Source organism: Rhea pennata, chromosome 5 (genome assembly GCF_028389875.1).
Source record: "Rhea pennata isolate bPtePen1 chromosome 5, bPtePen1.pri, whole genome shotgun sequence".
NCBI lineage: Eukaryota > Metazoa > Chordata > Aves > Rheiformes > Rheidae > Rhea > Rhea pennata.
Genome location: NC_084667.1, coordinates 20433007 through 20453454, shown reverse-complemented (window position 1 = coordinate 20453454; position 20448 = coordinate 20433007). Strand labels below are relative to the sequence as shown.

The following is a 20448-nucleotide window of genomic DNA, read 5'->3' as shown; positions in this document are numbered from 1 at the left end:
TATGAATATCCTGGCTGTGCAGCCTGTTGCAACGCCCAGAAGCTGTCAGATTGTTATTTGCAGAAAAAATTATTGAGCATAAAGCTGGCATCTCAAATTGAATGAGTTTTGGTTGTTATGCTGAGACTTATGCGTGATACAACATAAGAACTTCCCCTGCGTGTCGTCTCAGCTACTTACAAGTACCGGTCGATTTGGCTCTATAGCTTCTTGTGAAGTAGCTTGCTCCTGATTTAGAAATGGGGAGATTGAGCTTTGTTCAGATATTTGGCCAGAACTGAGCCATGAGTCAGGGGCAGCAGGGAGATTCCACCCTAAAAATGTTGTCACATGTCCCGTTGTTTTTGTTTTGTTTTGTTTTTAAGTTCCTTGGGGCAGGAACTGTTGCATTGCCTTGGTGATGGCTTTGCAATTTGAGCTTACGGTCTCTAGCTTTTGAATAAAATACTTTCCATGAGGCAGTAGCAACACTCAGCTAAAATCCAGATCAGAGGAGAAGGGAAGGAGAGCGAAGTTGAACGTGGGAGAGGCCGGCTCACGACGACTAGACTGGAAAAAGGAAAACTTTGCCCACCCTGTTTAGGAATGAGGGGTGAAGAGGGTGGAGCACAGGGAGGCGGTGCTCCCCTTCCCCAGGCTGATAGGCAGCACAGTGGGCACCCAGGGATTTGCGGGCACCCCCCTGGGGACAGCAGCTGTCCCTGCTTCCTGCTTGGCTCCCTGCAGACTCCCAGCTGGAGAAGTCTCATGGCTTAGCTGGGCTCCATCTGCTCTGTGTTTGTACTGTGATAGGCTCAGCAGGGCGCTGCGTGCAACGTGCCTCTGCAGAGCAAGCGTCCCTTGTGACTTGGTGCGTTGTCTGGACACATCCTTAATAGCCGTGCACCCCCATGCCACAGCACCCACTTAAAGCTGCACCCCCAGGCCATAGCTTGAGCTTGCTCAAGCCTCCTCTGAAAATGCACAAAGCTGAGGTCAGGGTTTTGTTGTTGCCACAAGCTTAAAAAATGTTTGTTCCTCTCAGTGTCCTGGTGTCTGCAGGGATGTGACAGAGGGCTGTGAAACTGTACGTGATGTACTGTACACCAGCTTCTGCAATATTTACCTGACTACAGAAAGCAAATGGGCTTCGAGGCAAGGCTCCCCTCACAGAGCGAGCACCCTGGGCCAAACGGGATCCAAGCAGAGATGGCTCTGAGCTTGCTAAATCCAAACCCCCAGCCAAGGCTTGATTTGGCTTTGTTACAGCTCTGATACACTTCTGTCTGGAAGTGGGCTTTAGGCAGCTCCCCCACTCATCCATTCAGATCAGGATCGAGATTTTTGGGGGCCTGCCTGAGTTGTGATCTGAAATTCCAGGTCAGCGACTTCCTTGTGATCCAGCCCACCCATGGAAATGGGAGAGAAATTCCCAGCACTTCTGGATGCCTCAGTTGCATGGATATTTACTGAATCCCCACAAAGTCCTCTGAGCAAAATTCAACTCCACATCTCTCCAATCTGCACTTTTTTTCTCTCGTCTTAAAACAATCAGACTTGATCAAAACATGACCCAGCTTTGACAAAGCATTTGTGAACTTTAGCAGACCCAGCCATCGTTTCAGTGTGTAACCAAACCCCAAACCAGCTGAGCTTCAGTTGGTTCCAGGCTCCGCTTCACTCAATTGTTGTGTTAAAAACAGTCAAATGTGGTTATTTTCAATTGCTACAGACATGGTACGCTGTCCTAAGTGGAAAACAGGCTTTTACCCCTCACACTCTCAGCAGACAAATGTTAAAGGGATCCAGTGTCTCCAAATGATGGGGAATTTAGATGGCAGTTGCAAGGACTTTGGAAATGTAATTTATATGGAACTGGGTTTGTAGAGGGGCCAAATACATTCCTGGTGCAACTTTATTGACGTCAGCTCTCTGTGGCTTGTTTAGCCTTGGATCCTCATTTGTATTTTCTCCTGAACTCATATGGCCCAGCATCTGGTTTGTGCTTTTGTTACTGCAGCTGTTTGCTGGTCTGGTGGTTTCAATAAGTCCCCTCTTCCCTGGAAAATCTACCCTCAAGCCCCTCTCCAGAGCACCGTGATTGTGCTGGTAAACACACGCTTCCCAGATTGGCTCCCTCTTCCCAGACTAATTCATCTGACTAATTATCCCCTTCATTGGTGCTAGTTTACTGTGAATGCAGAAATTTGGTCATTATAATTTGTTCTATTCTTGAAAATTCCAAAGTCGTTGAATAAGGATGAATAGAAAAAGCCTTTTGTTAGCTCAAATTCAACAGTGAATAGTAGCAGCCGCTCTGAATCTGGCATGTGAGGTTGTCTCTCCTGGAAATGTGAGGCTGCAACAGCAGAAATTCATCTGCCCTCAGTAAGCTTCAGGGAAGTCCAGCGGGAGGCTGTGCCGTTTTCCAGCCCTGCAGCAGGTACCATTTGTGGATAACGTCCTAAGCAAAACACTGCTAAGTTGTTGGGAGATTTTCCAGTACGAAGGATGAATGAAAATCAGAATTACTGGGACTTAGAAAGGAAAGACAGATTTCTCTTTAAAGAAGTGGTTTAGAAAATGAAATACCTACTGCAATGTACCACGCTTTCTCAATGCGTTGTCAGCCTGGGAGGAATCAAACACAGAAATTGCTGTGCTTGCTCAGAACAATGGCTCATCACTGTGTCTAGCATCTGTTGCTTCGGAGAATAGCATACAATGCAATTAAAATGGTCATCCGATAACATCATGATAATAACTATTTTTAACCGTGGAGCTTTCTTCTGCTGTTTGTTTAAATTTCCATTTGACTTTTTTTGCGTTGCTGTGAGCACTTTGTCTCAAGAAAGCTCTCAGAGACAAGAGCCATGTCTTTCCAGTTCCTGGGGAGTCATTTGTGCATCTCAGTGCTTCATGGAAAGTAATAAATCCTAGTACTTTGCCTCAGCTGTATCTTTTTCACTAGAGAGCAGCATGCTCTGTGGATGCATGGAGCAGTTCCTTGATAAGTGTTACACCTGGAGCACTTTGACTGAACTGGCTGCTCTCTGTTTCTTAACTTTTAAAGGAAGTAGTTATATATTCATGTCTGCCTTCTCGGATCCATGCTCATTGCTTGCTTTCCTCTTCTAAAAGAACCATTTCTTTGGATCCTTCTCTATGTGTTTTTATATGGACAGTTTTCCAAGCTTCTGGCTCCTTCTCTGGTCTTCTTCTATCTTTATTTGGCCTTTCTCTTTTTAAAAACAAAATTGAAAACAGTTATTTCAGAGGATTGACCACTAATGTTTCAGTAGTTGCATTATATTTTTAGTATTACCTTTATCAGTGTGCCTTGAGATTGATTGTTTTTGATTGACCACTGCTGAAAGTTGAGACAATACTGTTACTGAATTGTTTGCAAGCAGTTTAACTTTGTTTTTAAATCACCAATAAAGGTGATTTAAAGGCTCCCATTGCTCAGTTCTCTCTTCAGGTTAGGACACTGTGGCTCTTAGAGTTGTCTTTTCTCTGTGTCAGGGCAAAATAATGCCAACCTTAGTTTCCAGGCAGAAAATGACTGCTAATGGCAGACTTCCATATGCAGTTATTTGCTGAAGTGGGTATTCTGATTTTCTCTGGATCAACATTCCTATCACAATATAACTTAACTGTGAGGAAATTGAAAAAAATATCAGCTCCAATTTATACATCTCTGACAGCTACCCCTGCAGCAATTCATTTACATCCCTGTTTTCTAGAAGGAATATGGCTACAGTGATGTCTTATTTTCATAGAAAATAACAATTAAATTTACAATTCCCCCAGAGTGCATCACGTATTGACTCAAAGTCTACAAAAGTGCTGTTGGCTTTGGAGACCTTTGAAATGAAAACAGATCCTTTTGCTTCTGACATCTCCTTGACTCTTGCTTGAGGCAGTAGTGATCAAGTTCTCACCTGATGTTGCTCAGTGGCAAATTTTAATCTTGGTTGTAGGTGGCAGTTCTTTTCAGCCCAGAAACCACTGTCACAGCTGCCATCTTGTTGACTATATCAGAAAAAATAGTGAAGGTGGAAGGAGACATGGAGTTAATTCCCTTCTGATCTATAGATGAAGGGTTGGATCCTCTCCCTCTTACCTTAAACACACTGGTTTAAGTAAAACGTATAATTTTATTATTAAAGTAAGCCCATTAGCTCAGCGTTCTCCTTTGGTAGGCTGCCTAAGTTTTTCCTCCAATTACCATGTTTTTTGTGAGATGCAAATGGACTTTTCCAAAAATCATTTGCTGTGGTTAACTGTTGACCGAATCTTTGAATCCTGCATCAACCAATGTTGGGGAAAAGTCTAGTGAGACACAGTCATGCAGAAATTAGGAGAATTCCTATGAATGGAGCCAAATGCAACTAGAAGATTTCCTATAAAAGGCAACAGACTGTTACCTGCTTATTACCATTTGTCTTGTTGGCAGGTTTGAGACTGTGCTAGAATATACAGCTTTTTCTCATTCTTTTATGTGTATTGTTTTCTCCACTTCCCTCGCACCCATCTCTAATATTTGTGTTTGAGCTAAAGCTGGACACAGCAGGAGAAATATTTGCCTTCCCCACTATTCCTCCCCTCTGATCTCTCATTGCTTATTTATGTCTGTAAATGTTTTGTTTTATTTCATGTACATTTGCCAGAGAAATGCTGGGCCCAGCTCCAGGCAGTCTCATTTCCCTCTTCTATCTTGAGACATTCCAGAGCTAAACAGCATGAGCTTGCACAGCTAAATATTTAGAAGAAAGCAATGAAGCCAGGTCACAAGAAAGCTCTGAATATCTCTCAGAACAATATGAGATTATTTAGAAGGTGCAGCAAAAGATGTATTGTGCCCTTTCTATGAAAACTCTTGGAGTAAACTAGAAATATCTTTCTTTTCCACAAGTATACTTCAACTATATCCATTGAGATTAACGTATTATCTCAGCTAAGTCTCATATCAGAGTTAAAGTACCACCCTACTCAAGTCACTTCCAGCCCCAGTCCACCAAACCATCACACTGTGATGAAGATTTCTCAAACTAGAAGGGTTCTGGACCCTTCTTTGTCCAGCACAGATCAACTTTTTTTCACTGAAGCGCAGCATCTGCCTCATATAATCTTTAAGCACGTTCTATGAATAAGGATGGAAATTATGGCAAAGCATGCTTCACTTGGTGTACAAGCCCTGTATTGGTCATCTTTGTTGAGGAAAATTTGACCTACTACTATGAGTTCTGAATCTGGCACCAGGGACTTTGCAAAGTTTTCAGATGTTTCTAATCGCTCTTGGAAGTTCTCTCTTGGAAGCTAGCGGTTACCACTTTGTAACAACCTGTAAAATCTTCCTCAGACAGACATCTACAAGCAGTAACATTACATCATTGCAGCTGACTTTGCCAGAGTTTGTGAACCAGAATGCAATGTCTGGAAAAGGTACCAGAGGTTTGAAATAGCTTCTGGACATTGGAACTTGTAAGAATCAAGCTCCAAATGTATCCATGAAAACAGCTTTCTTCTCCACTGCCATATGCCCTGGACTTGATGGCAATGAGGGAACTGAAAGCAAACTGGATTCTGGAGAAAGAGGCCAAATTATCCTCAGTGATGCTGGAATAATTCCACTGATCTCATGGAAACTGCTTGATGTCCACATCGGCGAGACAAGACAAACACTGGTTGCTTGCATACACTTGCCTTACCTGGTAGTGACTAGAGCCTATTAAGTCTTCCAGTTGCCTCCTGCCTTTGAAAGCTTCTCTGATTGAAGAAGGGTAACATGATATTTGATCAGTTGCCCGTTAGCTGGCAGAAGACCTTGAAATGCTTTGGGAGAACAGAGGACAAACACTGCACACCTGCTTCCACCCTCGGCCCAAGGCACACACTCACTAAAACCAAACACCCCCTCTCTATTTGTTTCTAGATTACATAAGGCAACCAGTTACACAGGCATGGAATATCTTTGCACCAGCACAGGCACAGTATTTTACTCTTTTGCTTGCCAAACTTAGGTGAAACTTCTGAAACCTGTTCATACACGAATAAATATTCCCACTGGATGTGAGGGAGAGAAAGTGAGAGAGTGAAAGTTAAACCAGCAGCTTGGCTGAAGGTAAATGGGAAGGAAAGCAAATCAGCTCTGGGTTGCCAAAGTCTGGATTTCTATATCAACCTTGTGATCATTTTTACTTTTCTTAACACTCCAGCTCTATGGAAATATCAGTGTTTATTTATTTATTTTTAAATAATGCATTTCTAGTCCTTGTGATTACAGTGTAAAACTAGAAGACATAGAGTCTAAATTCACTAACAATCTTAAAAAATACCAAGTTTATTATTATTTCTAAAAGACTGGAGCTTTAAAGCAAGTCTCCTAACTGTGAGGAAATCAGGATGGCTATTTTTGAATGTTTGATACTCATTATCCTGAAAATAAAACCTTTGGTGGAAAACAGATGATGGTTTTAACTTCTAATTTTATTAATTAGAATGGGAGATATAAGGTTCTCAGAGAATGACATTTTTGTGTGTATTAATATACACATATTCCACTTAACTGAAAAGCAGATGGGAACTTTACGTTGCCTATGTTACTAAATGAGAATAAGGACCCGAGCAGCATCTATAAAACCTGCTAGTAAAACTTGTTTCCTTTCATCCTTCTTGCAAATTGTTCTGTAAATAAATACGGTTGTTTTCAGACTAGGTATTAGACCTTGACTATTTAATCCCTAGTTCACCTGTGCTTTTTCCCCAGCATCATTTTGGGAGCATCTGGTGCGTTCTCCATGTGGGACAGGCACGTGGTTTGTACTTGGGCTTGGGAGGGAGAGAGCAGCGATCTCTCTTCTCTAAAGGTTTGGAGCACAGTACAACATGGCGAAGAGGTGACTCCTGCTTTGGCCCAGGAGGTGCTCCACGCGGGTGCCTTCTTCTCCTGGAGAATACGTAAGTGATGGACAATATGCCTCCTGGGTACCAGGGAACCACTGCCCTTTAGCAGAACTCCTACCTCAAAGCTTTGGGGTGCAAATGAGATCTAAAGTGGTTTAAAATTGGCTACTAATATTTAAAAGAGATCAATACTAGCTTAGACTCTGGTGCTTTCTGAAAGAGGTATCTTTCTGCCTATAGACACTGGGGTTCACAGAGTGCTAATCAGGAAAGCTGGTTTGGAAATCTCAGTGCAGTCTCTCTGAACATAATTATTGCTCTGATTTCTCTCTTTCTGCATGTTTTAATTTAGTGAAGTTTAAGGAATTCATTGAGATAGAGTGAATAAAATCTCATCCATCAGACTAAAGCAGCCTGGACACAGGCAAACCATACTTCCATGTACGCTGCCTCTCCTTGCCAAGATACTCCTTGCTCCTAGTTGGGAGGGAAAGTTTTCCTTGTGGACCTGTTTCACTTGCTGGCCCAGAGACCAAGAACTACTTTTTCTGTGAGGTAGTCATCATTCCTAAATAACTGTTTTAAAATATAAATAAATTTCTTCATAAAAGTTACCATAACTATGGTCACTTCTGAACCAAAGCAATTTTGCGTTTCAGTCAAACTGAAACCTAGGAAAACAGAGAAAAGAAAGATGGTGATAACACACACATTGCAAATGGGAGGGTTATGTGTGTAGTATTTGGTGATTACTCTACTCAGTCTGTTGCAATGTGTCCAAAATCTGGGGGAGAATGGGTGAAGGGACATGAATTGAGTTTAGCCAGTAAGATATCATTTTAAGGGTAGACTCAAACTTATGTTAAGTTAAAGCAAGGTCTCTTAAGGATGGGAAAAGGACTCCTGGAGCATAAAGTCAGATGACGACAAGAGAGACTGAAAGGCTGAGAAATTGGGAATGTGATGTGAAGGCTTTTGTTTGCAAGTCTTTGATAGCACTCCAAGTCAGATCTTGTTCTCTCTCTCACACCTGTCCTTGATTTACAAAGGATGGCGTCTGCAGAACAGACTTAGTTATAGACACCTGCCTCAAGTTCAAGCCAAGCAGCTCATGTTTTTAATATTGGTGCTATTCATTTCCTTTTCTGTGCCAGATGATCCTGGCCACATTTCAGGAGTCCAGACAGCAGACTGGAGTGGAGCTGGTCTCTGCTCAGTTTCTGCTGTGCAACTCTCATGGCACAAAAAGCAGTCCCCTTTCTGAAGTCTTGCCCAATGCATTGAAGATTAAAATAGAGACTGAAAAATATTCTTTCATCTCTACCAGTGACCCACCAGTTTCAAGCTGTGCAATGATGGCAGGATAGCAAGGCAACAGATTCCACTTGCCACAGAGCATGACATACCTCTTATGGATGTATTCAGGGACACTAATACCCTGACTGTATTCTGAGTTCAGTAAAGTTTTCAACACTCCTTCACACGCTACTCTTATAAGCAAGCTAGGGAGATATGCCCTGGGTGAAACGAGTGGAGCGTGGGTGTACAGCCCTGCTTTAGAAAAGCCTGTGCACACAGTGCTGCTCCAGGGCTCACTGTGAAACCAAGGAAGAGAGCAAGAAGGGGGAATGCAGGGTCTCCCCTTGGTCAGTCAGTGTTGTCATTAATGACTTTGTAGGTGGAATAGAGACGATTATCAAATCTGATGATGGGATCATGCTGGAGAGGTGACAAGCACAGGATCAGAGTTCAAAATGGTCTTCACAAATGGGAGGAACGGATGGAAAAATGTTCAAGTAGGACAAGCACAAACTAGGAACGAACAATCAACTGTGCAAATACAAGGTAGGGAATGACTGGCAACACTGCAAGCCTTGGTAGATAGGACAAGAAATCTTCCTCACAACTTGTACTGTGGCAGGAGGGATAGAGGTTAGACCTTTGGAGACCCTTGTCATGGCACATACAGTGAAGAACCAAATGGAATAGGTTGCTTAGGGCAGTTGTGGAGTTTCTTATCGGAGAGCATAGGCTGATGCTGCCTTTATAGCTGTTGTTGTTCAAGGCTAGCAGTGACATAGTTTCATGGCCTCAGCCTTGGACATAAAGCCACCACTTTACCATCACTTGCTGTTTTCAGGCCTGGCAGAGCACAGAAAAAGGTCAGGGTGCGAGCGGTGACCTGCTGTCCGTGCAGTGAGGCTGCGGCAGAGTAGCTGCAGGGCTCCTGCAAGTTCGGATTGAGTTGCACTGGCAGAGCTGCATGTAAAGCAAGGACACCCGTAGCCATGGGTGCTGCAGGCCAGGATTAAAGCAATGTGGGAAAGTCTTCTTTATGTGCTCAGTTTCCTGCTGTATGTAAACACCTGATTTCTCCTCCAATTGCAAAAGAACTACCCCGCTGAGTCTTACTACTCCCTGGTTAGAAAAGGCTCTGTGTGAATGAGCAGCTTTTGCTGGGGCACATTCGAAGCTGTGTGACAGTGGCAGGAGAGCATAGGGAAAGTTTCCACTTGCAACAGAGCATGACATACCTCTTCTGGATGTATTCAGGGACATTAGTACTCTGACCCAGTTTACTGGCACTCCATTTACTTACTATTTATGTATTACAAAAACAGAACAGGTTCTTTTTCTGCCACTATCTGCCACAATTGGGAAATGATGTTAACACGTCAGCGCTGGAGACTGGCTTTTGGCAGACTGGCTTTTGGCAGACTTTCAAGGGATGCTGGGCCTCAGCTTGCCCGAGCACTAGCACTGGGAAGAGGGTTCTCAAGTAGTTCCTCAAACTCTGAAATGAGAATTTGCCTGTGATAGTCAAATATTAGGAGGCAATCACTGTAGAAACCCTCTAGGCTTTGCAAAACTGAGTTTAAGGGATGGCAAACTTAGTCAGCATTGGAATTATTCAAGGTGCTGACATCTGAATATTATTGACACTTGGACCAGAGAGCAGGGGAACAGCCTTTCACTTGAAAGTCTAAAAAGATTTTCTTAAATGTTTTTGGAACCTTTTATGATGTTTTTTAGAATTAATCATTATTTAATAACAACTCAGCAAACAGTTAAAATTACTGAACACAGTACAGTTTGAACAGAGATTGAGTTATTAAGGAAAGGTTTTGCCAAAAACTGCACCAAAAAAAGCTGTATTTTTACTTAAGGAAATACCAACTCCGTCAGCTTATGAGGAATCAGATTTTCAGAAGTTTCTAGCTATAGCTATGATTTCTGAGCATTCTCCTACACCTCAGAAGAATCATACCTGACAATTGATAACCACTACACATGCTGCTCTTTAAATACTGCAAGGCACGTGACCTTAGCCAAGGGCAGGACAGGTCCCCTGACTGGGAAAAGCCTGCAAGGGTGTGTGATTCTCACATAGGGTTTTCTGGGAGCTCCTTGATGCTATCTCAGTCTAGTGAACACACCTGACAAAGTAAACAAATATGAAAAAGAACACTTCCTCAGCTTTTTTTTGCCAGAGTTATAACAGGAGCTGTGCCTAGGATCCTAAGGCAAAATCTTACTGACTATCCACCAGCCCATTTCTATTTCTGCTAGTGAAGTCTACAGGTAAGAGCAAAATCTTCATATCTTACTCTGACCACTTTTTGCTTCAATGGTAAGCTGTGGGAAAATATTTGTGTGTTTGTAGTTGTTTTAGGCAACAGATCTAGCTAATTTCTCGGATAGTAGATCTGTATGAACAATGCTGTTGTAGTTGGAGCTCTGAACTTGGAGAAGAGAGCCAGAGTCGTTTGCTGGCACCTCTCTGCACGTGTTCTTTTTGGCAAGCCAGTGAATCTCTCTGTGTTTCCCTTTCTTAGCTGTAAACGGGGAGCAAACTATATGGTTGTGCTGCAAAGTTACAGTTATGAATACTTGTAAGGCACTTGCCTGTTATAGAGCAGAAATAAGGTTGAGATGGCCAAAAGCTACTTTTAAGAGCAATTTTTTCCCCAATTAACTTTTTTTTGGAGCTGGAAAGCATAATGGAATGAATGTTAGTCAACTCACTGTTATCTGGCTGGTAGGGGAGGATACCTTGGACATTGTGATGAGCAGCCACCCGCTGTACTGCACCAGCTCAAGACTAATTAAGCTCAAATCTAATTAGTTTGGTACCAACCAGTTGGGTGGACTGGCACCACTGGCACACTTTGCTGCTCAGGCGAAGCTGGGGTGAGGTGGGAGCAAGAAGAAACAGTGGGGTCTGGCAGAGATAATGAGGTCGGACTGTGTGTTGCATGAACATGGTGGTCCTGCTTTGAGGAGCAGCTTGACTCAGGAACAGTGCTGGAGATAACAGACCCCTGACAGATCAGAGTTCACTTTGCGCAGCACTGCTTGGGTCCCCATGCACACAACACTTGTAGGATACACAGCAAGCAATGGGGTTTATTTATTCTGATGATGGGATCATGCTGGAGAGGTGACAAGCACAGGATCAGAGTTCAAAATAGTCTTCACAAATGGGAGGAACGGATGGAAAAATGTTCAAGTAGGACAAGCACAAACTAGGAACGAACAATCAACTGTGCAAATACAAGGTAGGGAATGACTGGCAACACTGCAAGCCTTGGTAGATAGGACAAGAAATCTTCCTCACAACTTGTATTGTGGCAGGAGAGATAGAGGTTAGACCTTTGGAGACCCTTGTCATGGCACATACAGTGAAGAACCAAATGGAATAGGTTGCTTCGGGCAGTTGTGGAGTCTCTTCTGGAGATTTTAAAGACTTAATTAAATGAGTATCTTTCAGGAGACATGGCATAGCAGTGCTGCCACAGCTACAGATATAAATAACAAAAGAAAACAGCAGACACCCAGCTAATAGAGCTGCAGGAAAATCATGGAGCACATAAGCTCCTCTTTCCTCTCTCAGGCTCAAGCCATGGGTAATTGGGCTTTGGTTTGGTCCAAGCACTGTCACCTCCAGTCTGTCCCTGGAAATAGCAGAGGAGTGAGGAGGAAATCTTCAATAAGAAGAGGAAAAGAGGTACTTAGCAGCACTTTCAGATACAAAGGTAGCAAAAGCAAACTGTTGTTGACTATGTGTGCCTTATTTCATTTTTCCAAACAGTAAGGACAGGTTGTATACCTGTAACTGTAAGAGGATCTCCTCTCCTGCTACAATTTAAGTGTCTATGGCCATGGTCTTTAAAGGGATTTCAGAGTCAGTTTTTGTGCCCCTGGGGGAAACTAGAAGGATTTGGAGACTTGGCAGAGCTGACTTTTATCCCAGCCAGTTCTATGTCTCTTTCCCTAACCCATTTTTTTCCCATCTATACACTACTCTGAAGGGAATACAGACTCTTAGCAGCATTGCCAAATATCCACTTAACAGTATCAGCTGGTTGTGATATTCTGACTTCTGGTTATGTCTCCTTTCCAGAGGGCCAATGTGGTTATCTGAAGTTAAATGATAGCAGAAAACTTCTTTGTTTAGAAACCTATTCCAGGCAGTGCAAAAAACTCCATCATTCACTGCCATGTACAGCCAAACAGCAATGATTTCCCAACCTGTTCTCAGGAAGCTGACATCGAAATAGTATTTCTCTTCCTGAGAAGTTGACATAGAAATTTCTTATCATAGAATTTGACATAGAAATTTCTTATCTTCCCCAGAGGAAAATCTGGGGAGGAAAATAGGAAGCTGTCCAGCTCCCATGTCCTGCTGCAGAGAGAAGCCAAAAAAAAGACTTATTGTTTATTGGCAGTCATCAAGAAAGGGCACATAGCACTGACCAAATATGAGGAGAATCCTCCCTTTTATGGATTGCACTTGGTTCAGGTGCATAGATGCTTAGGGCAGCTGAGCAGGGATGCATAGGCTGATGCTGCCTTTATAGCTGTTGTTGTTCAAGGCAAGCAGTGATATAGTTTCATGGCCTCAGCCTTGGACATAAAGCCACCACTTTACCATCACTTGCTGTTTTCAGGCCTGGCAGAGCACAGAAAAAGGTCAGGGTGCGAGCGGTGACCTGCTGTCCGTGCAGTGAGGCTGCGGCAGAGTAGCTGCAGGGCTCCTGCAAGTTCGGATTGAGTTGCACTGGCAGAGCTGCATGTAAAGCAAGGACACCCATAGCCACGGGTGCTGCAGGCCAGGATTAAAGCAATGTGGGAAAGTCTTCTTTATGTGCTCAGTTTCCTGCTGTATGTAAACACCTGATTTCTCCTCCAATTGCAAAAGAACTACCCTGCTGAGTCTTACGACCCCCTGGTTAGAAAAGGCTCTGCGTGAATGAGCAGCTTTTGCTGAGGGCACATTAGGAGTAGCCTGCTTGGCATTTAGTCATGTTAAGGGAAGTAAGATCCCAAATTCAGCTCATGTAGTTATTTCAGGCAAGGGCTGTTCAAACTACTCACTCTTATAAGTGAAAATACAATTGGAATCTTACCCATGATTTTATCTAGCTGTTTAACTCTTTTCTGTAGCAGGCCACTCATGAAGTGTCTGTATCTATCTTTCTTTAGTATCGGATAAGGGTCAATTAGTTAGCTCCTTGTCTTGCCTTTGGCTTTTCTCTTGTAAGTCAGGTAATGGCTGATCCTGAATATGCATTACTTAAAGCTAGAGGGATAAAAGTCCTAATGCAACTGATGGGAACAGTCTGGCCAGCCAAAATGAGAGCGATGGGCTGATACGGGCTGATACGTGGCATTGTCATGTCATCACCTGCAGAATTTTATCTCTTGTGTTTATGTTGATGATGCAATTTTGGGCTTAACATGTCATGTCCTGACTTTTGTAGAGCAATATAGCAACGAGTATGTCCCTGGAGGTTGCCTTTGTGTTCCCAGAGATATTAGTACTATTTTAATGTGTCTTTTTCAGAATAAGGGATAACTCTGACCAAAAGCATGAGTTTCTGTGATTAAAAACAGTAACCTTATTTTATCAAGCTGGAGTTTTTTGTGGTTTGTGGATGTGGATGTTGAGGTTTATGGTTAGCTGAGGGGTTCTTGGCTTCAGGTCTGTGGGTTCTCCTGAATTGACCCATGTCTGTTTCTGGCAGCAGCGAAGGAGAAAAGCATGTCCTCTTGCAAAGAACGTGCAGCACAGCCAGTCTGAGGAGATGCAGTGGCCAAAAAGGAAACAAACCAAACAAATAAAAATGCGTAACTGGCTAATATAAACAGCATGTCAAGAGAGAAGCAACTCTGAGTGCTCATCTTCCAGTTAGAGCTGATATCTTCTTTCCTCTCATTCTCCATCGTAGCTTCTCCCCTCAGTCCCCCCTCCAGTACTGGTGACCACAGGAAAGTTGAAGCAGCCACGTTGTCTCCTGCAGCACAGCATGTCAGTCAAAGTGGGACCTCCTAGGGCTTCTTTGCTTGGGTAGGGCAATGCAAAGCATTTTGTGTATGGGGTGCAGAGAGAGAAGGCTTTAACCAGGCCTGCAAGGAAATAAAATGTACTTGCGGGTGTGCAAATGATGAGTGGTTTGATCTCTTGCCCAGGGCATGAGCCACTACTATTTCACTTGTAAGAAGAACACATGGACCCTGTCGCTCCCTAGTTAACCCTCACGTGCTCATCAGTTTCGGGCAAGTGCAGTCCGCTCCTGCTCTGAAATTTGTTCACTATTTCATTTGTAGATAGATGCTTATTCAGTCACTATTGACAGAAATTTCATTATGGCAGCTGAATCTTCAGGATTTTAGGTGTCTCCAAAGAAGACAATTGGACTTTCTTCATTTTAGTCCTATCCAGAACTGCAATTGCAAAAGTAGGCTTGCCATAGGAGTCTGAAACTATTGCCTTTCCTCATTCCCTCTATCACATGAATTAAGATACTTCGTTTTGCTTTATCTCTGTTTATTAGTCAGGGTTATCCAGTACTTAAAATATACCCCTAAATTAATCATCATTTCCTGTCCCATGGAATTCTATTAACTGGCTACATGGCTTGAGTAAACAGGTCTGACTTTTATCAAAGTAATTCACATAGAAAGTAGGAAAAAAGTTTCTCTCTTCTATGTGTGGGTGATGCATTGAGTGTAAGTAAGGGTGAGAAATGCTCATCACTTCTAAAAGCTCCCTCTACCCACAGTTGGATGGGTCTCATGGTCCTGCTTCCTGCTCAGGCTTTCACAGAAACAGCAACAAGCTATTAAATCAGTTAAAAACTGGCACACACACAAAAATATCTAGATGCTTAATAGCCCAGTGCTTCTTTCCTCTTTCTTTCCTTGTCCACCTCTGCTCTACATGTTTCCTGAAGACTGTCCTACTGCCCTCTGTGGGCTTCACCTTAAATAACCCTTTGGGCTCAGAGGATGAGTCCCTATGAAACTTTTGCTGCTCTTCTCTCCTGCCCCCATGTGCTGAAGCTACTTATTAAAGGCATGACCTGATTTTAACAAGGCAAACTGTACCCCTACTCTAGCTGCCAAAGCAATAAGAGGCCTACAAGAAGGGTGTCTATAATGGCTGTTGGGGTTCACTTGTTCTGCAAGCCAGTGAGATACAAACCCATCTTCCAAGAAACAGACAGAGATGGAAGTTTTATTACCAAGATAGGAAAGAGGCACATAAGGGTTCCTGCCTTAGTCTTTGTTTAGGTGCTTTATTGCAGTGGTGGTTTTGTGGTTGTCAGGGGCTTGGTTGAGGGTTTTCACAGGGGGTTACAGACATAATTACTAACATTACTAATTATATTAATCGCAATAAATTACAATATTATTAGTAAGGTTTATACATTAAAAATCCTTTGTGAAGCAGGAAGGATTATTTTCAGCACTTCCCTACAATGGTCAGATTTTAAAGACTGTAAAAATTAATGCTGCTTGATGGCTCCAGCTGTTCAGTGCTCATGGGCTATCTGGGGAATGGGATGCAGGGGCAGTCGTCTTCCATACCATCTCCTGTCAGTGCGCTGGCTCAGACCCAGGGTGCCTATCAGAAGTAGGAGTTTCAATATGTAGTGGTTTAGTCAATAATACAGCAAGATCTTGTATTTATGTGTATCTATCAAACTGACGGGGAAATAAGAATGCTTTTGTCTCAGTAGTCTATTCAGATTTTAATTTCTAAGCCGCAGTTATCAGAGGGAAAATTTAGCAATAATCAGCATGCTCTCTTGAGAACTAGACCTGGATCCACCAAACTTATTCCACTTCACCTTAGCACAGAATCAGGCATCAGCTGGTTGTGCTTTCAGTCACTGGGCTGCTGGGCTTTAAGTAAAGCCCTGACTGCAGCCCCTACGCAGCCCATCTTTCTCTGATCTACAACATTGTAAAAGCCAATTACCATCCCTTTTCATGGAAGAGAGTGTTGAAAAGAGTGGTGTTTTACTCAACAACTGCTGCAGCAGAAATTTCCTGTTATATTGAACCTTGGAGAGGTTCTGCAGTCCTAACCTTCTGGAAAACAGGCCTGCTGGGCAATTAACAGCGTGTTTAAATCTCTTCCTCATGTTTTTCCTGGCCTGCCAAGGCCTCCGTGCTTGTCTGTGCTCACCCCGGGGTTGCTTTCCACCCAGTGGATTTCCACGAAAACCAGGATTAGGTTGCAGGCTGAGCGTGGCCTTCAGCTAGCCCTGAGGAACGTAGCTAGGGCTGGAGCACCCTCTGCAGGGACCTTCCTTCCCTCGCTGCTCCTCCGCACCCTGCCTGGAGAGCTGGCTCCAGACGCCTTCGTGCGGCGAGATGTCCCCGGTCCAAATCGAGACCTGGCTGGACCGACATGCTGGAGGGGTTGTCCTTTGCAGAGCTGCAGCTCGGGATCTGCCAGCAGCTGGTGTCCAGCTCTAGGGACACCTTTCTTGCCACTGCTGGCGAGGGTCCCCTCGAGAGCGTGGGGACACGAACAACCCCTTCTGGGAGAGGGGCAGCAAGCAAAGCACTTGTGGGAGAGCTAGCCCGAATTGCTGCTTGTTATTTGCCATCCTCCTTGCAGCGTGAGGGCCTCTCTCACCGTAAAAAAGCTAGGAACTCCATCATATTTATTAAAGCAAGAAAAGAAGAAAGCTGCTGTAGTTACAACAGAAGATTTTCATAGTGTTACCATCTGACATTAAACTGAGTTACGTGGCCTCCGCTTGCTTTTGTGGAAGAGGTTTTTCCTCACTAAAACCACTGATGGTTGGCACTTTTCCCGGTGGAAAGCCTCAAACTCGATGGGTTACTACAGCCCAGTAGATGAACAGAAATTTCTGCTTCCAGGGCTTTCCTTTTGGTACCAGCTGTCAACATTATCTTTAACTTAGATGCTAGCTTTAACAAAAATGTATTCTGAATATCTCTGCTTACAAGGCCTGGCAGGAGAGCACAGCCCCATGGCTCGGATGCTCTGGAAGGGGCAAGGTAAACGCTACTGTCTCAGATTTAGCTCATCGTAGATAATTTGCATTAATGACCTGCGGACCTGTTATAGACTAAAGAGATTAGTGAAATTTCACACCGTTTTTAGAGGGGATATTCTCAGGACCAGACAGAACAGGATAAAAGTGAGGTACAAGGAGAGTTTAATTTTGCCAATTTGCAAAATGAAAGTAATTACAGAGTTCATTTTTATATGTTTAATTATTCCTGATCACATATCATGGCTGGTTAGAAAATGAGTTGTGGTATACAGTTTGTACAGGAAAGAATTGCCCTTTCTGTAAGTACAGCACTCGGATATTATTTGATGAAAACTGAGGCATGAAATTCTTTGAAAATGAGGATTTGTACCATTTGACAGCATTTGGTTTGCATTTAAGAGTGAAAAGGAAAGAGAGAGAGGGCTTTTTGTCAAATTGGATGGCACCTAAGCTTTGTCACCTAAATGAATGCACAAACCATTTCAGCAAATAACGGCATTTCTGTTTGGTTTTGTAATTCTCAGTGATTTGTACTGGGCACATTTCAACATCACCACATCTGGTATTTTGGGAATACAGCCTTTAATAGTCCTCTTTTCTGTCTGAATTGAAGCATTTAGCTACCTGGTGCTGGCAATTATTTCGGAAATAAAATAATACATAGTATTTTTGTTCTGAATGCCATAGATGCCTGACTTATGTGATTCCATGGGAAGCTTATAATTTCATTTAAAAAATAAAATTTCCACTTTATGTGGCTTTGTAAGGTGAAATCAGGTGAACCATGAAAGAGGAAGTTATTCAACATTTGTTGTTATGGCTTAATAGCACAGTTTAAAGCTTCATTTTTTTTCCATAGATACATTTTGAAATACTGCCTTTTCATAAAGTCAGGGGATACCTGGAGCTACTTCTGAGAATGCTCCTCGGCTGTCTGGTTACGTTATATCCCTCGGGTGTAATAGGCTTCAGCGGGGCTCTCCTGCTTCTTTTAAAAGCTTGTTTAGAAAAGACCATTCCACGCTGCCTTTATTTATATTTACTGTTCAATTTACATCACCAATGGCTTTACTCACTGTTGCCCTGTTCCTTGTGTACTCCAACCTGCAGTCAATGGCAAATGACATTAAACTGATAATGTTTATCATTACTTTGCTTTAGTATAAATGACTGAACAAAGTGCAGGTGAGTTACGATACGCAAATAATACCATTTTTTTACAAACTATAGATCCAAAGGAGATGGCACACATCCTTATCCTTTACTAATAAAATTGAGATAGCTTTTATTTGTGGTATTACCTTTTAATACAGGATTTTTCCTGTCCTTGAGAAAAAACAGCTATTAAGTGCCCGTGCTTAATGAAAGCTATGCTCGTAGGAATGTCCTTCGCGTTCTTCATTTACTATTACTTGGTAGCTGTTACACTTGATCATGAAAAAAATCACAGGGAAGTAAAATAACATGTTTCTGAGAGAGCTATGCAGAATTGTGGAAATCCAAATTCTAGTCTAGCAGACCCCTGGAAAAAAAATATCTAAAGCACGATTTTAATAGCAGTTATTAGGACACACAGGTAGTACCATATTTAAAGCTAATTCTTGCTTCATCTTTTCCACAGAGGCAGCTTGCAAAGCGTTTCACACATTATAACGAAAACCACGATTTTTAGATTTCCCTTTCACAGACGAGAAACGGAATCAGACGGGCCACAAATAATAAAAAAGGAAGGAAAAAGAAAAAAAATATCTTGCGTGCAGGCAGCGGGCGCTCCGGCCCTGACGGCGGGATCACCGGGCGACCCGCCGCCTCGCGGCCCGCCGCGGGCCCCGCGCGCCGCAGCGCGCACGCGCCGCTCTCGCGGCAGGTTCCCGCCCTCGGCCGCCGCGCGCCGCTCGGGCCGCGCCCGGCACCGCCGGGGGCGGGGCCTGGGCGGGGGCGGGGCCTGAGGCGGGCGGGGGCGGGGCCGCGCGGGGTGGGGGAGGGGCGCCGCGCTGCGCCGCGCCGCTCAGCCCCGCGCGGCCGCGGCAGCGAGGCGAGTGACTGGCACGGGCTAAAGTTATCCCGGAATAAGGGCTGCACGCATGTGCTGTCACCCCGGATGTGAACATGCCGGCCCGGCTCCCCGCTAGCTCGCTCCGCCCGGCTGTAGCGGATGGGCTAAGCCGTGCCGAGCCGTGCCGAGCCGTGCCAAGCCGTGCCAAGCACGCCAGCGGCCCCAGGGCCCGTGGCGGGGGTGGGGGGAGGGCAGAGGCACAGGGGCGCCCGTGAGGGACGAGGTGCGAGAGGCTCCCGGCGGGGACGGGCCCTGGGGACAGGGGCGCCCCGTGCCGGGCCTGCCGTGCCAAGCGGGGGGCAGCACCCGCCCCGACGGGGCCCCCCCGGCGCCCCCTGGCCCCGGAGGGCTGGGTGCCGCCCGGGCCAAGGCCTGGGCCCGGCGGCACCTGCAGCGCGGCGCTGTCACGCCTCGCCCTGCCGCCCGCCCGGCACGGCCCCGGCGCCCGGCAGCCTGGGCTGGGGGGCCGGGGGCCATGGATTTTCGGGGGAAGAAGTACGAGCGCGGCAGTAACTGGTCGGACCCCGAGGTGGTGGAGCTCCTGCAGCTGTGGGCCGACGAGTCGGTGCAGATGGAGCTGGAGAGCTGCTTGCGCAACCAGCACGTTTTCAACCGCATCGCGGAGGTGTTGAGGGAGAAGGGCATCCACCGCACCGGGGACCAGTGCCGGGAGAAGATCAAGAAGATGAAGCTGGAGTACCGCCGGATCAAAGACAACAGCAAGGCGCCCCGGGGGGGGCGGACGTGGAAGTTTTATGAGGTGATGGACCGGGTGCTGAACAGCCGCCCGGCCCTGCCCTACGGCCCCCTGAGCAGCAGCGTGATGGCCCAGCAGGTGCTGCAGGGCGGCATGGTGGACGGCTATCACCAGTTCGCCTCGTCCGCCCTGCCCTTCGGACACTCCCAGCACCCTGAACTGATGGAAATCAAATGTGAGGAGGTGAACTCTGAGCGCTGCTTGACCCCAGAGCCCCCAGCATCTATGTCTTACCAGCAGGGCACCCCTGAAGAACATGAGATGGAGAGAGCCTTCTTGGAGAGGGCCCAGAACGACTCTCCCATCTCCAGGGTGGAGATTCCCATTGAAACCAGTGTTTCACCTTCAGGTAGGGAGAGCCTTTTACATTCCAGCAAAAGGTTTCTGCCTTCTTTCCCAGAAAGAGAGATTATTTCTGGTGTAGA

General features: G+C 44.8%; 1 protein-coding gene across 2 annotated transcripts in view; it reads left to right on the top strand.

The window, feature by feature from the left end:
- LOC134141365 (1-aminocyclopropane-1-carboxylate synthase-like protein 1) overlaps window positions 1–20448 on the top strand; it is a 66504-nt gene that overhangs the window by 30867 nt on the left and 15189 nt on the right. Inside the window, exon 1 of one of the 2 annotated variants that reach the window (XM_062577562.1) lies at window positions 19879–20372. The exons of the other annotated variant lie outside the window; for it this stretch is intronic. Within the exon in view, the coding sequence (XP_062433546.1) occupies window positions 19952–20372 (421 nt within the window). The 5' untranslated portion in view covers window positions 19879–19951. Of the gene's footprint in view, window positions 1–19878; window positions 20373–20448 lie in introns of those variants that run through there. 2 annotated transcript variants of the gene reach the window in all.